The sequence below is a fragment of the Condylostylus longicornis genome, unplaced genomic scaffold (assembly GCF_029603195.1).
Source record: "Condylostylus longicornis isolate FDR11 unplaced genomic scaffold, ASM2960319v2 ptg000020l, whole genome shotgun sequence".
Classification (NCBI taxonomy): domain Eukaryota; kingdom Metazoa; phylum Arthropoda; class Insecta; order Diptera; family Dolichopodidae; genus Condylostylus; species Condylostylus longicornis.
Window position 1 is genome coordinate 1459824 of NW_026577989.1, and position 14508 is coordinate 1474331.

The window sequence follows — 14508 nt, forward strand, 5'->3', positions numbered from 1 at the left end:
AATATCCATTGATGATTCAACATTTTACTGCAGCAATTATATTATAAGTGATATTTTTTAATTTCAATTACAATTACTATATTTATTATTATTGATAATCTCATTAAAATTACTGTAATATTTCTATAATATTTAAGTTAAATTGGAAAATTATGTCACAACTAATGTAATATGGTATAAATAGAAAAATAAAACTAAAACAAGCAAAACCATTTCAGTTGATATATAAACTGTCTGAATTATACCCTACGCACTTTTTATAAATCTGAGTACATAAAAATTTTTAAAATTAGTTTTCAATATTGTATGCCAATTACTTGAACCTATTATAATTGGATACACGACTGGCAAATTTCATTAAATTGACTTTATTATTTTTTTTTTAATATAGTCATTCTTAAATGTTATTTTCAAAATTGAATTAAAGTTACATAAAATATTAAAATTTGAATTAAATTTAGCATAAGACTTTCATTACCAAGTAAATTATAATTCCCACATGTATTACAATATTCCTTTTTTGTTATAATTTAATTTAATTTAAATATATACATAATATAAATATGTATAGGCGTATTTTAATTCATTTTTAAATTTAAATTTATTCTATTATGCACCTAATAATTGCCAAATGAATTAATTTTCATATTCTAAATTCACAATGACATTAAAAATTATAATATAAATAAGTTATAATTTATGTATATTAAAAATTAATAATCAACACTGCCGTATAATATGTTTAATTAATAACTAATATATTTATTATAATTATAATTATTTTATTTATGTTTTTGTTAATTAATATTTTATTTAATATTAAATATTTTTTTCATAATTATAGTATACTAAGCAATTAATATAATGTAAAAATTAAAAAAAAATTTTTCATAAGTTTATCCTTTGAACAAAAACTGATTACAGATCTCTATCTTGTGTCTAGACAAAATATAAATATGGCTATTATGAAAAAAAAAAACAAGATGGATTGAATCAATAAATTTTGTTTTAACACAAAATTAAAATATTTTCTTACAAACAAATAAAAAATAAAAATAAAAAAAAGGGATTAATTTCTGAAATTTTTTTTTGTAATTTTTTTTAACCTTCTTGACCCAGACTTATTTTTATAAAAGAATTTGCTTACAGTAGAGTCTATTAGACCACAATGTGTAATATCGTAAAAAATATTTAAAAAGATAGTAATTTTGTGCTAATTTAAGTTATTTTTTTTTATTTTAAATAATTTTTAACCCCAAAAATACATATTAGAAAATATTAAGCAATTTATTTTATTAAAATACTATTAATAAAACAAACAATTAGTCCGAAATTCATTAAATTAAACCAAATAACAAAAAAATTAAAAAAAGCCTTTATTGTTTTTTGCTTAAATTGCTAGATTTCTTGAAAAAAATTAATTCCAGTCTGCAATATCAATGCTATTTCTCATTCAAAGCCATTATTTAATTCATAATTTTATCAGAGATGTAAATTTCAAATGGCAGAAACGCACATTTTGCAAAAGAAGACGAGCTTTTCTGTCATCTTTTCTGGAATCAAGAGAAAATTTGCAACAAAAAATTTTTATTTTTCTTTAAAAGTTTTTAATATTTAAAAAAATCAAAAACTAAAATTCAAATCTCTTACACATTACTGACACAGGAGTGTCTCAGACTCCACAACGACTATAAGGTGGTTTTTTGGGCACTTTCTTGGAAAGATACTAATTATTGTTAAATTCCTCATCGTAGATTAATAATAATGAAGATAATTAACATATACTTCTCGAATTGTTTGCGCTAACTTTAAAAGAGAAATTAATAATTTGAATTCCGTTGTAGTCTACCAGACCCAAGTATTAATATCCCCGAGTTAACAAATCGTTTTTCTTATACTACTCGTACATATTTACTGTTTGAATATTTTGAAAAATTCCTATAATGCGATTTCGACTATAACAACCTGTACAAAAGAACTCTACCAAATCTTTCATTCAAAAAATAATTGTAAAAATTATACTTATAAATATTAAAAGCTATAGCTGAAAAACAACACTCCTTATATATGTACGTGTACTACCGTTGCAATCCAAGAAAAATACAATTTAAACAATAAAAATATTTTCGTATTTTATATAAATTCACACATGAAAATTATAGAACAATATTTAAGAAATTTTCTCATATAAAACAATCTTGTAAAAGCATTTTTCAAAACAAATAAAAAATAAAGTTTTTAAGAAAAAGTTTTGTTAAATATTTTCTTTTCATCCTGTTGTGTTATTCTTAACGTGTATAGATTATCATTTCAATTGAAAATGATTTAAAGGATTTTATGAGCACAAAATAAATAACATAAAGAATATTATATAGAAATAACATGGTAGAAATACACCTGTAATTATATTGTATTTTACGATATTACTCAAAAATGATTAGAGTAAAAAAATATAAATAAATAATGTATAGGGTTTGAAGAGTTCAATAATAAGATTATGTTCTTAAGGGAAATTTATAAAAAAAGTAAATAAATGAAATTTAAATGTAATAAACGATAAACAAGTGTACCTACATATGTATGAATGCCATGTAGGGTAGCTGCCATGTTGCGAATGCAAAAATTTATTAATTTTATATTATTACTGCGATAAAAGGTTTAATTGAGAAAATAAATATAATGACAATTAAATGAAATTTCATAAAACGAACATGAAAAAAAAAAAATAATTTTCCTTAAAAAATATTCAGAATTTTCCATTATTTGAAAAAAAAAACAGTGGTTTTGATTAATTTAATAAATGTAACAAAAATAAATTATTATGAAAATTATATTTATATAACAATATTTTCTTCATAATATTGTGAACTTAATGAAAATTTAAAATAAATGTTAAAATGCGCATAAAATTTATTGGTTGGTCTCATTTTTCAATACCTACCACTGGGAAATTATGTTTTTTCATGGAAAATTTATTAATAATAAAAATAAGAATAAAATATGATTTGAAATTTTATTCAGCATGCAAATGAATTTTATATACTCCAATATATTATATAGGAGATAGTATAGAATTAATTTTAAATATATGGCAAACACAGTGGCGATTTTTATCACTTATACACACATTTCTATTTAATTTAGTGTAAGCTATAATAAATTACAAATTTAAATGGCGATATATTTTTTTTTTTTTACAAATCTTTGAATTCTTAAGAAAAATTAAGTATTTTAATTCAAAATATATTTGAGCGTTTTAACATAGTTAAAAAAAAGTGCTTATTATTTTCAATCTATCCGTCAATTTCCAATTTATCCATTCATGCCCATTCACAAAAACTTTTTACACCCCTGAAGATGGAAAACCGAAATTTTATAAACAAATAAACTTTTAACAAAAACTTATTGCCGTAGAAGAAATTTTTTACCTATATTCCTCATTCTAGAAGTTATAAAAAACCCTAAAAATGCCATTCATTTGTTAAAGAGAAAGGTGCTAATTTACAACCTATTTGTTAATTGATTCAACTTTATCTAACTACATTTTTAAAGTATAACAACTAAAATTTGAATTAAAATTCCTAAATTTCTTCGATTCTTCTTAAATTTTTAAATATCAAACGCAATAAGAAACGCAAATTTTAGATTTTGAATCGAAAAAAATATAATATAAAATTTACGATATGAATATTTAAGACGTTGAATTTTACAATATTACGATAATTCAATATTTATTCCATATAGAAGATTAATTTATAGAATTCACTTTATTCTCGCTATTCGCTTTATGCTCATGAAATCGAATATTAATAAAATTTTATACGTTAAATGTGTAGTTACAAGCACTTTACTTAAATTCGTATTCGAAACTTGTTCGATATAAAATACATTTGAATTGACATAAGAAAAATGAAACTTGAAAAATTACTAATAAAGTAAAACTGTTTTGAATGATGAATAAGAAAACTTCGAAATTTTCAGTACTTTGTCATTTTAATATTTTGTTTTTCTGTCATTGTATTCCAAAACTTATCCCTTAGGTTACTAACAAAGAAATAAAAACATTCAATAAATTTTAAGTATAAAATATATTCAAATATCCCTTACAGTTATTTACTTTCGGTCCCGATACATTGCATTCTTTAATTCATTGTCCTCACAAAAATTGCTATTTTGCATTCAGTTTTCTTTTTTCTTTTCTTTCAGTTTTTTTACTTTTGTGTCTGTTTTGTTTTTGAAAAATTTTTCACATATTTTATACTGAAAATTCGGACACATCCTATACAAGATGTTTGTATATAGATTTGCTAACACAATATAAATGCACATGATGATATGCATACATCTATACAGGAATGAAATAAAATACTCGTAGTAAGGAAAAAATAACTAAACTCAAAATAATTTTGAAATTCTAGAGTACAAAAAAAAAAAAAAAAACATTGCAAAATTCTATGTAACGAGGAAAAAAAGGAAAATTCTTTGGAAGATTGACTTACCTTTTCCGTTTTTTTTTCTCTTTCCCATTTAAATAATATAAAATTGTTACTATACCATACATTTAATATGTACATACATACATACATACATAATATATATAGATAAATTTAATGTTTCTTTCTCTTTTTAACTTGCTTCTGGAAAAAAAAAATATAATGTCATTTCTTTCTCACAGGAATTAACAATTCATCAAAACCAGGTCTTTGGGGTGGAACTGTGTCAACTTTAGAATTAAAAGTGAATGTGACACAAGAGATGAATGGTATTGTATACACGTGTCAAAGTACTAATGAAGCACTGGATAGAAGTGTTCATGAAGCTGTTAGTCTTCAAGTTTTATGTAAGTTGATTTTCAGTTTTTCTTTTTCTATTTTTTGTTTTTTTTTTTAGTTTTATAGTTATTTTTCTCTGATGGATGAAGTATTAAAATTTTTCTTTTTTAAATGTTTTTAGTTTTCGGATTTTTTCTTGGTTGTGTTCTGTCACATTTTATATTTCAGAAAATTTTGAATTTTTTTTTTATGTAGATGCATTGTACTTCGAGATTGTAAAAATTTTTAACAGGAAATACTGTAGAAGAGAAAAAAATGCTGTCATGAAAATAGAAATTATTAATTTTTATTCAATTTCATCTTTATTACATACAAAGACCTTTAGTTGCTCGGAATTCATTATTATTTTCTTAGAATCGTTCACTACTGCTTATTTAAATTTTTCATAATTTTCAAATTATAAAAATTTTTTTTTATCAACTCATGTCGACCTTTTAATTTTATTTATTTCATTTTTTCTGTTGATAAAGTCAAATTTTTTCAGCTTAGTTTTTTCATTATTATTTTTTAATTATTTCTGTGGAACTATTTTAAATTATGATGAAAAAATATTATTTCTGAATTTTTTTAATTCATTTTTTTTATAAAATAAAATACATAGAAAAAAATGATTGGAAAGAAATAAAAAAAAAATTTTATTTGAAAATTGCTTTCACTTTTTTTTTGTCCTTTTTCAGTATAATCCTTAATTTATTTATTCCTTTTAATATAAATATACTTGCGTATAAAATATATCACACAGTTGAATAATTGAAAATAAATACACACGTCATGTATGTGTATATGTAAAGGACACAAAAAAATAGTAAAAAAGAAACAAAAAATTACAGAAACAGTTTTGAATTTAAAATTAGAAAAAAAGGACCTTTTATACATAAACAAAATTAATAATTTAACAGAAAAAAAAGCCAAATTGCTCTTAATTTGGTTTCCGAAAAAAATAAAAATTTGTGAACCTGAACTTAAAACCTTCTATTTATTATTTTTTATATGCTTTTAGTTTTTCCATGGAAATTTATTCACATAATATTTTAGAATAAAATTTTTTTCGAAAACAAACATGTATGTATACTTTGTGAATGCATCTATTTACAAAAATAAAAATAAATGTAAAAGTTTTCTACTTTTGAGTGAACAGAATTCCGTACAAAATCCAATTGGCCTTATAAAATTTGAAACAAAAAATTTATCCGAAATATTTGTGTTCGAAACTAGTGGTTTTTTATTTTTATTTTTGAAAAATTTGGGAAAATTTTGAAAATTTTTCTTGAGCAAAATACAAGTATATATTTAAAATTTATGGAGATTTTAATAGACTTTGTTCTAATCCCGTAAAAATTATTTAATAAAATAAAAATGACTACTTTGATTTTTGATATTTTACACCAAAAATATCAAATTAGATGTCAAATTAATCATAATAAATATTTTAAAAATTTTCATCCTAAATATATGCAATTTTTCAAATATTTTTATTTACCGAAAAAATCTTTATCATTTTACTTGCTTTTCCATTCCTCTACCATTTTGTTTTACAATAATGACAAGTAAAAAAACTTATAATCAATGCAAGTCATACAACTAAATTTGTAAAAAAAAATATGCATTCTTAATTTAATGCCAATTTAAAAAAATTAAAAACCAAAAGGCCATGAGATTAAAATATAGAATAAACTAAAACAAATAAAAAATATAATTAAAATAAAAGAAAAAATTATCTACAACTGTACTATACAAGTAGAATATTTTTATTACTCATATAACTACATAAATGCATATGAGTAAATATGTACATACTCTACCAGTATTCAACATTTTGAAATTAATTTTTGTTGACATTTAATCCACAAAAAGGCTGTTCACTTATTCCGTTATTCATATTATATGCTGTGTATAATACAAGCAATGTTGGTAGTAGTTGAGTGTATTATATAATATGCGCCTAAATTTATGTTACTTAAAAATCTGTATGTCAGCATTTTTTCACTTCTTTTGCTTCCCATTTTTTTTTTTTGGTTTGTGTATTCCAATAATAATTTTTGATTTGAATTAATTTTACTCTTCCTTTACAATGTTTTTTCACATTTTTTTTCACATTTTGATGCTTTCGAATGCCTATAAATCCACTCATTGTTTTGTTCAACTTACTGTTATTTTCCCCACATGATAACTTTTTTTCTTTCTTTTTTGGTTAAACAAACTTTAGATAATATATTAGCTTCAAAAATATAGAATATACATACATATAAATTTATATGTATTAATGTAGATTTAAAAAAAACAAAAATTTAGAATGAATTACACAAAACTACATCATGGGTTTTAGTTTTTAATATTTTTTTTTTCTGTTAATAGAACAAAATGGGTTATACGACACAGCTTTAAATTTCTGAAAAAAAAAATTTAAAAAAAAACAGTATGGCTTGAAAAAATAATTCATTTTGTTTTCTTTTTCTTTTTTTTTTTTATATCTTCAACAAAATCTAAAATATTCTTTTACCCTTATTATATACACTCATATATATATATATAAATATATTTACATTTCATTTATATATAATTTTAGATCCACCAAAATTTCAACCATTACCATCTGGGCTACCATCAGTTGGTGTTGAAGGTGAATCATTGCAGGTTACACTAACAGCTAATGGAAATCCAATGTCAATTCAGTATTTGTGGACCAAAGATGGCTTACCGATATCATCAACATTATCTTCATCACCATCATCATCATCATCGTCATCGTCATCATCATCATCAAATAGTTTAAATCCAACAGTAGCAGCATCTGAACAAAGAATAACAGCAGATGGTCCAGTTTTAAATTTTACAAAATTGCATAGAAATGATGCTGGAATATATACTTGTGAAGCATCAAATTCACAAGGCAAAGCAACTATTAATATAACCGTGGTGGTTGAATGTAAGTAAAAAGTAGATTTATAAAATATATGGGAAAAGTAAAAGGAAAAAAAAAAAACACCAAAAATTTTTTTTTCTGTGTTTTGCATAAAATATAGAAAAAAAAAATACGAAATTTTTAGTAGACAATTTTTTTTTTTTTTGTTAATTCTATGCACATCTACTTTTCGCATATATTTTTCAATTTGTATATACATAGATACATACATACTAAACCTATATGTTACTTTGAATGTCAATTTAATGAAAGAAATTTATTTTAGAAAGCCCCTTTTTTAAGTCGAATTCGGATTTAAAATGACATCTGTAGAGTGTTTTTTTTTTTCGTTGAACTTTTTGAGAAATTAATTATATGGCTTATGCAGAGAGTAAAATAAGTCACGCGTAATTTTTATCTTGCAAAATGAAACAAAAAAACAACAGAAAAAAACGAAACAAAACAATTTTATGATAAAAAAGTAGTTTTTTTTTCGGGTCTTTTTGGTTATTTTATGTACAGTAATGGCCGATGACAAATAAAAGTAGGATTAAACTTTTAATTCCGGTATGAGAAATAGTTCTCTTCAAACTTATTCAATTAAAATTTTAATTGCCCGTCACTTTTAACTTCTTTTTTTTTTTTTTCTTGTACATTTCGTAATGAAAAAACCTGAACAAATAAAAAAATATATATAAGTATGTGTGTACATAAAATTTTTAGCAAAGTACCTAGAGATACAAGAATAATCAAGAAAACAATGTTTTTAATGGTGATTTTAATTTCATTCAACTCAATCTATTTTCATTTTTTTCCTTGCTTCTTTTATTTCATTACAAAAAGAAAATGAAATCAAAAAAATGGAGAATACTCAAGGGAAATTACATTAATGTCATCTATCCTTGTCTTCCAAACACTCATATTATTATTTTATATACACATTAATATACGATGAATTGCAATAAAAAAATTATAAAAGTATATAAAATAAAATTTCCATATATAATACATATTTATAATACAGAGTTACAGACATACAAAAAAAACAACGATGTAATTATTTACAAGAAGAGAGCAAAAAACAAAAAAGAAATAAAGAGCAATAATAAAAATAAAATCGTGTGAATGTCCTCATTTACTCTCTTGTTATTTATATAGTCACCTCATTTAATTCGAATAATTGTACAAAATTGACTCTTGTATTTTATATTCCATTTCTTTTATAGAATTTCTCTCTTCTCTTGTTGTTCATTTTTTCCTTTTTTGTTGCTTATTTTGCATTCTTAAAGTAAATAATATACAAGAGCAATAATATATAAAAATAAAATGAGAATAAAACTACAAGTATTTCGCTACTATAATAAATTGGTCCATTAAACAGACCTGTCAACTATTGTATTATTTTTTGTTGCCATTTATTTTTTTCCATTTTCATTCTTCCATTTCTATAATACAAAAGTATTGAGAAAAGCAAATATAAAATATATATACAAGTAAAATTACAATATTTACTCATTCATGTAATAATTATTATTATTATTAAGTGTTATCCTTATCCATTATTACTGTTTTCAAGAATTACGAGGTGATAAACAAAATATTTTATATTATTTTGAAAAAAAAAATTGTCTAAAAGTATGCAATTTTGTTAAAATTTCTAAAATTGAAATTTTGAATTAAAATTCTAGTTGATTAAAATAAAATTTTAAAATTTTTTGCATATTTTACAATCTCAATTGAATAAAAATTTTGAAAATGTAACATTGGATGTATTTGAGAATTCTATGTTAAAACTATGGGTAGAAACTATGCATGTAAACTAACAAGTAGACAAAAATTAAATATAAATTCATATCGGAAACTAAGTAAAAATAATAATCTAATATCAAAAAACGAACAATAAAAAAAAATGATAAAAATTTTAAAAACTATTATAAAAAATTCTTTAAACGTTTTTTGCATTTCTAATAAAATTGTCTCTTTTTCACTTCATTTCCGATACATTCACAAATAGTAATATCCTTAAAAATTGTATCCTTTAAACAAAAATTTTCGTGTTCGATTTTCTATAAATATTGAGAAAATTGTTCTCTTTATTTTATTTAAATAATATTTTCTTTTTTTCCTCTTCTTTTTTTTTCATTTTGTTCATTATATTTACAATTGTTTTATTTAACATGTCCTCTAATATATATATATATATGTTTATTTTTTATCTTATGTTTATTGTTTTTCATACAAATTTATTACATATTTCTTACATAATATTGTACTGTGCATTTTTATTTTTTTTTGTAGATGGTACAACAATAAAATCAGTATCAGAAAATGTTATTGTTAATCCTGGTGAAGATGCAATGTTATCATGTACTGTTGAAGGTAATCCATTACGCGAAGATCATATAAAATGGGAAAGATTGGGTTATGATATGACAATAAAAACATCAAAAACATTTGCTAATGGTACATCATTTTTACATATAAAAGGAGCACAACGTGAGGATGTTGGTAATTTTCGATGTGTCGCTGATAATAGAGTAGCAAATCCAACAAGTCGTGATGTCCTATTGATTGTTAAATGTAAGTATTGTACATATATAATATATAATATATTAAAAAATATTATGTTTAATAAAACATAAAGGGAATAAAATAAGTTTTTAACTTTACATTATTTGTTATTTCTCAGTTGTATACTCGTATTGTTGAATTGAAATATGATTTCTTTAAATATGATTGCATATAAGTACATCTACATATATAAATATAATATCCAAAATATGTACATTTAATTATTAAGGGTTAATGTATTTTATATGGAACATAAAAAAAAAACAAAAACAAAAAACCAAAGTTAATCTAACGAAAAAGTTTCATTAAATTTTCCACATAATTTCAAAAATTTATTCATTCAATTAATTTTCTTTTCAAAAAAGGAAATGAAAATTTTTAAATTGCGAAATTATTATCAAAGTACTATTATTTCACTTATTAAATACACAAAAATTTTATAAATAGAAAAAAATTCAAGGTTACGCCACCTTTTTTTTTCAATTCTGTAAGCGATGAAAAAAAAAATTTTTTCAGAAAAATTTAAAAATAAAAAATAAAAGTAAAAAATTCCCTTCCCCCCATCCCTCTCCCAAAACTTTAGTTTTGGCTATTATAACAGATTTACTAGTGTCTCGTAATCATTACCGGGCCCATTTACATTCATTTCAATTTAATGAAAAGCTATTATACAACCCAATTTGAATATATAATAAAACGCCATATGAAAAATAATTCCAGAATTATAAAAAAAAAAAAAATTTTTTTTGAAAACTAAAGCTAGAAAAGAAAAACATAATATTTTGAATAGAATCCTTATTTGAAAAATAAATGAAATTGCTTCTAGCAGCAAAAATGGCAAAAAGAAAAAGCACAAAAAAATAAAATATCGCTCAGCGGGATTTAAAAAGGGAGCAGTCTTATTTCTACAATAATTTATAATATAGAATGCTTATATTTATAATTATGATCCTTTACATTCTTCGGTCTATATTAAAATACAAAATAAATTTTAATTAAATTCTGATTTTATTGCTCAGTTTTCAGGTGTGTTGTGGATTTAATAGAAATTTATTAATACAAATTATAAATGTACATGAAGAGTATAATATTATGTACATATACAATTTAAACGTACAAATAATAAAGAAAAGGAACCTAATTAATATGAATCACATACATTTTCACGTATAACAGTTATACATTCTAATATTGTATGAGCATACCGTGCATTCACACATTTTATGTGTGTTTATTACGCATAAATAAGGAAATTTTTTTTTCAATATCCATAATATGTAGGTTTATTAAAATTTTTAGATATCTAAATCGGAAAGGATAATAAAACTTTCATAAAATTAAAAAAAAATAACATTTTTTTTTTCCTTAATGACCTTGGCCTGTTTCTATTGTTTTTTCAATTTTCCATTTTGTTTTTACTCCGCAATTCCTTTTTATATCACAATATATATATACGCAATCTATGATCCGGAAAAGACATTTTAAAAATATTGAATTTTCCACACGAATTCAACTCTTTTATTGTCGTAATTAAAGTTTTCGAAATAATTAAAAAAAAAAATGAATATAATTTTTTTACTTTATTATTAAGTGTAATAATAAAAAGCAATTATTTTTTATAATTGTTCCTTTTCCTTTATTTTCTTCATTTTTAGCACTTTTCCAAAAAATTTTTTGAAAAAAGTGCTTATTAGTTTCACTCTGTCCGTCCGTCCGTCCGTCCGTCCGTCCGTCCGTCCGTCCGTCCGTGGACACTTTTTTTGTTTACAAAACTTCTACACCCTTTAAGATAGAAAGCTGAAATTTCATACGTAAATAGATCACATTTCATACGTAAATAGATCAGATTTTCTTAACTCACACAATTAACCCTTAAAATCGAGCATTATGTTAACCCCTTTTTATATTAATTTTTGCTTTATTTCAAAGACTGCATATATGCGTCATCCTAAATATATGCAATTCTAGAAATAGTTTTGTATATGAATGAAAATAATTTTAATAGTTTCATAGGTATACATAGACTGTATTTAAAAGCAGAATTTTCACTTGTTGAAGGGAAAAGTGCTACAATACAAACCATTGGTTTGACCCAACTTTATTTCTTATTTTTTTTTTCCAACTTTTATTGGCCTATAATTATTTCACCCCATGTTTTAACAAAAGAATAAATATTATTTTAAATAATCCATAATATAAAAGAAAATTTTTTTTTGTTTTTATATAATTAATTATATTATAATTTAATTATATATAGTTTCACCCGAAATTGATAAATCACCACCATTATTAAGAGCTGCTAGTGGTACAGGTGAACGTGCACGTTTACCATGTAGAGCACAATCAGCACCAAAACCAATATTTATATGGCGTCAACAAGGTAAAGATATACCAGTTAATAAATCATCAAAATATAGTACAGAAGAGAAACAAATTGATCCTTTAACATATGAATCGATATTAATTGTTGAAAAAGTTGCACCAGCTGATTATGGTACATATGAATGTATTTCAAAAAATGAACTTGGTAAAACAAAAGAAATAGTTAGATTAGATATAACAAGTCCACCAGATCCACCACTTAGTTTAAATGTATTAAATGTAACACATGATAGTGTTACAATTGCATGGACACCTGGTTTTGATGGTGGTATGAAAGCATCATATAGAATACGTTATCGTGAAGCAAATACAGAACAATATCGTTATATTGATGGTCTTCCAAATAGTCATAAATTAACAGTACAAGGACTTCGTATGAATACATTATATTTATTTTCAGTGATGGCATCAAATGAATTAGGTAGTAGTAATTATCTACCGGATTTAACGAGAGCTCATACAAAAGGTAAGTTATATGATTTTAAAAATAAAATCTTATATTTCTTTTCTTTCAAATTAAAAAATTTTTTTGCGAATTTCTAAAAAGATTCATAATTTTCGTTAATTTAATTTTTGAAAATTTTTATATTTAACGCTGCCCACTCAATATAAAAATAAATAAAATATTTGCGAACATTATTTGGGATTCTTTGAAATATTCTCACATAATCAAAATACACACAAAAAAAAACAATTATAATTAAACTCATTATGAATTAAAAAGTTGCTGAAATACCACCAAGACAACAGCCAGCATCATCATTAGGTGGTGGACCACCAGCAACTGGTAGTACACCATTAGGTGGTACATCCGGTATGCTTGTTCTTGTGGGTATAGCATCCGGTACACTTATTGTACTTGTAAATATATTCATAATTGGCTGTTGTTTGCATAAACGCAATCAAAAACGTATTATTAAGCGAGGTATGGTCATATGCTAAATTTATTTCTTTATTCTTTGAAAAAAAAAGTAAAATAAAAAATCAAAATTAATATATTAGAAGAGAAAATAAAAGGATTCAATGATTTTTTGTTTTTGATGTTAATTATTTTTGCACTTTTATGATTTTCCAAGAGGCAGCATTTAAATATTAAATTTTATTTTTCCCCGGTTGTCGGGTTTAACGTAATTGTGATGCAAAATAAAATGATTTGTTTTGAAATTTTATAAGTTTTAAAAAATTTTTATTTTTTTTCATTTTATTATTTTAATTTTATTATTTTTTTCTCTTTATTTTCGTTTTTTTTATTGTTTTCAATAAAATAAAGGACTCGAACTGATGCAAGCTGAATTAGAAAAATTAGAAAAATCTGAAATGCCACATTTAGTTATTATTGGTATTGCATTAGCTGCTTTGGGTCTTTTATTAGTAAATGCTGCCCTAGTTGCATGGTTTGTTGTTAAAAAACGAAATAATAATAAAGGTCAGTAAATTTTATTGTTTTTTTAATTTTGTTTTTTTTTTTTTTTAATTTTTAAAAATAGTAATTTTGTTGTAGATTTTCATTTAGTTGAAAATATTTTTGTAATATTATAAATAATGTAAATGAGTGAAAAAAAAATGTGACATCCAATTAAAAATATAAAAATTAAATTAATATGTTTATTGTGATTTAATTTCATTTTTAAAATTATAATATATCCAAGGAAATTGTTAAGAAAACCTTGAATAAAATAACCATAAAATGTTTTACAAAAATAATTTTAAAAATTTCCCCCTTTAGGATATTCTTATATAACAAAAATGTAAACCATTCCAAATATGCGTATAATTTATGCCTTATGTATTTTGGAGTGGTCTAATGTACTTTATAATTTT

At 22.8% G+C, this 14508-nt stretch overlaps 1 protein-coding gene across 1 annotated transcript in view; it reads left to right on the forward strand.

Moving 5' to 3' along the window:
- LOC129606636 (nephrin) overlaps nucleotides 1-14508 on the forward strand; it is a 504217-nt gene that overhangs the window by 409315 nt on the left and 80394 nt on the right. The window contains exons 12-16 of the mRNA XM_055517050.1: nucleotides 4676-4840; nucleotides 7399-7758; nucleotides 10033-10314; nucleotides 12563-13153; nucleotides 13412-13612. Of these exons, the coding sequence (XP_055373025.1) occupies nucleotides 4676-4840; nucleotides 7399-7758; nucleotides 10033-10314; nucleotides 12563-13153; nucleotides 13412-13612 (1599 nt within the window). The remainder of the gene's footprint in view (nucleotides 1-4675; nucleotides 4841-7398; nucleotides 7759-10032; nucleotides 10315-12562; nucleotides 13154-13411; nucleotides 13613-14508) is intronic.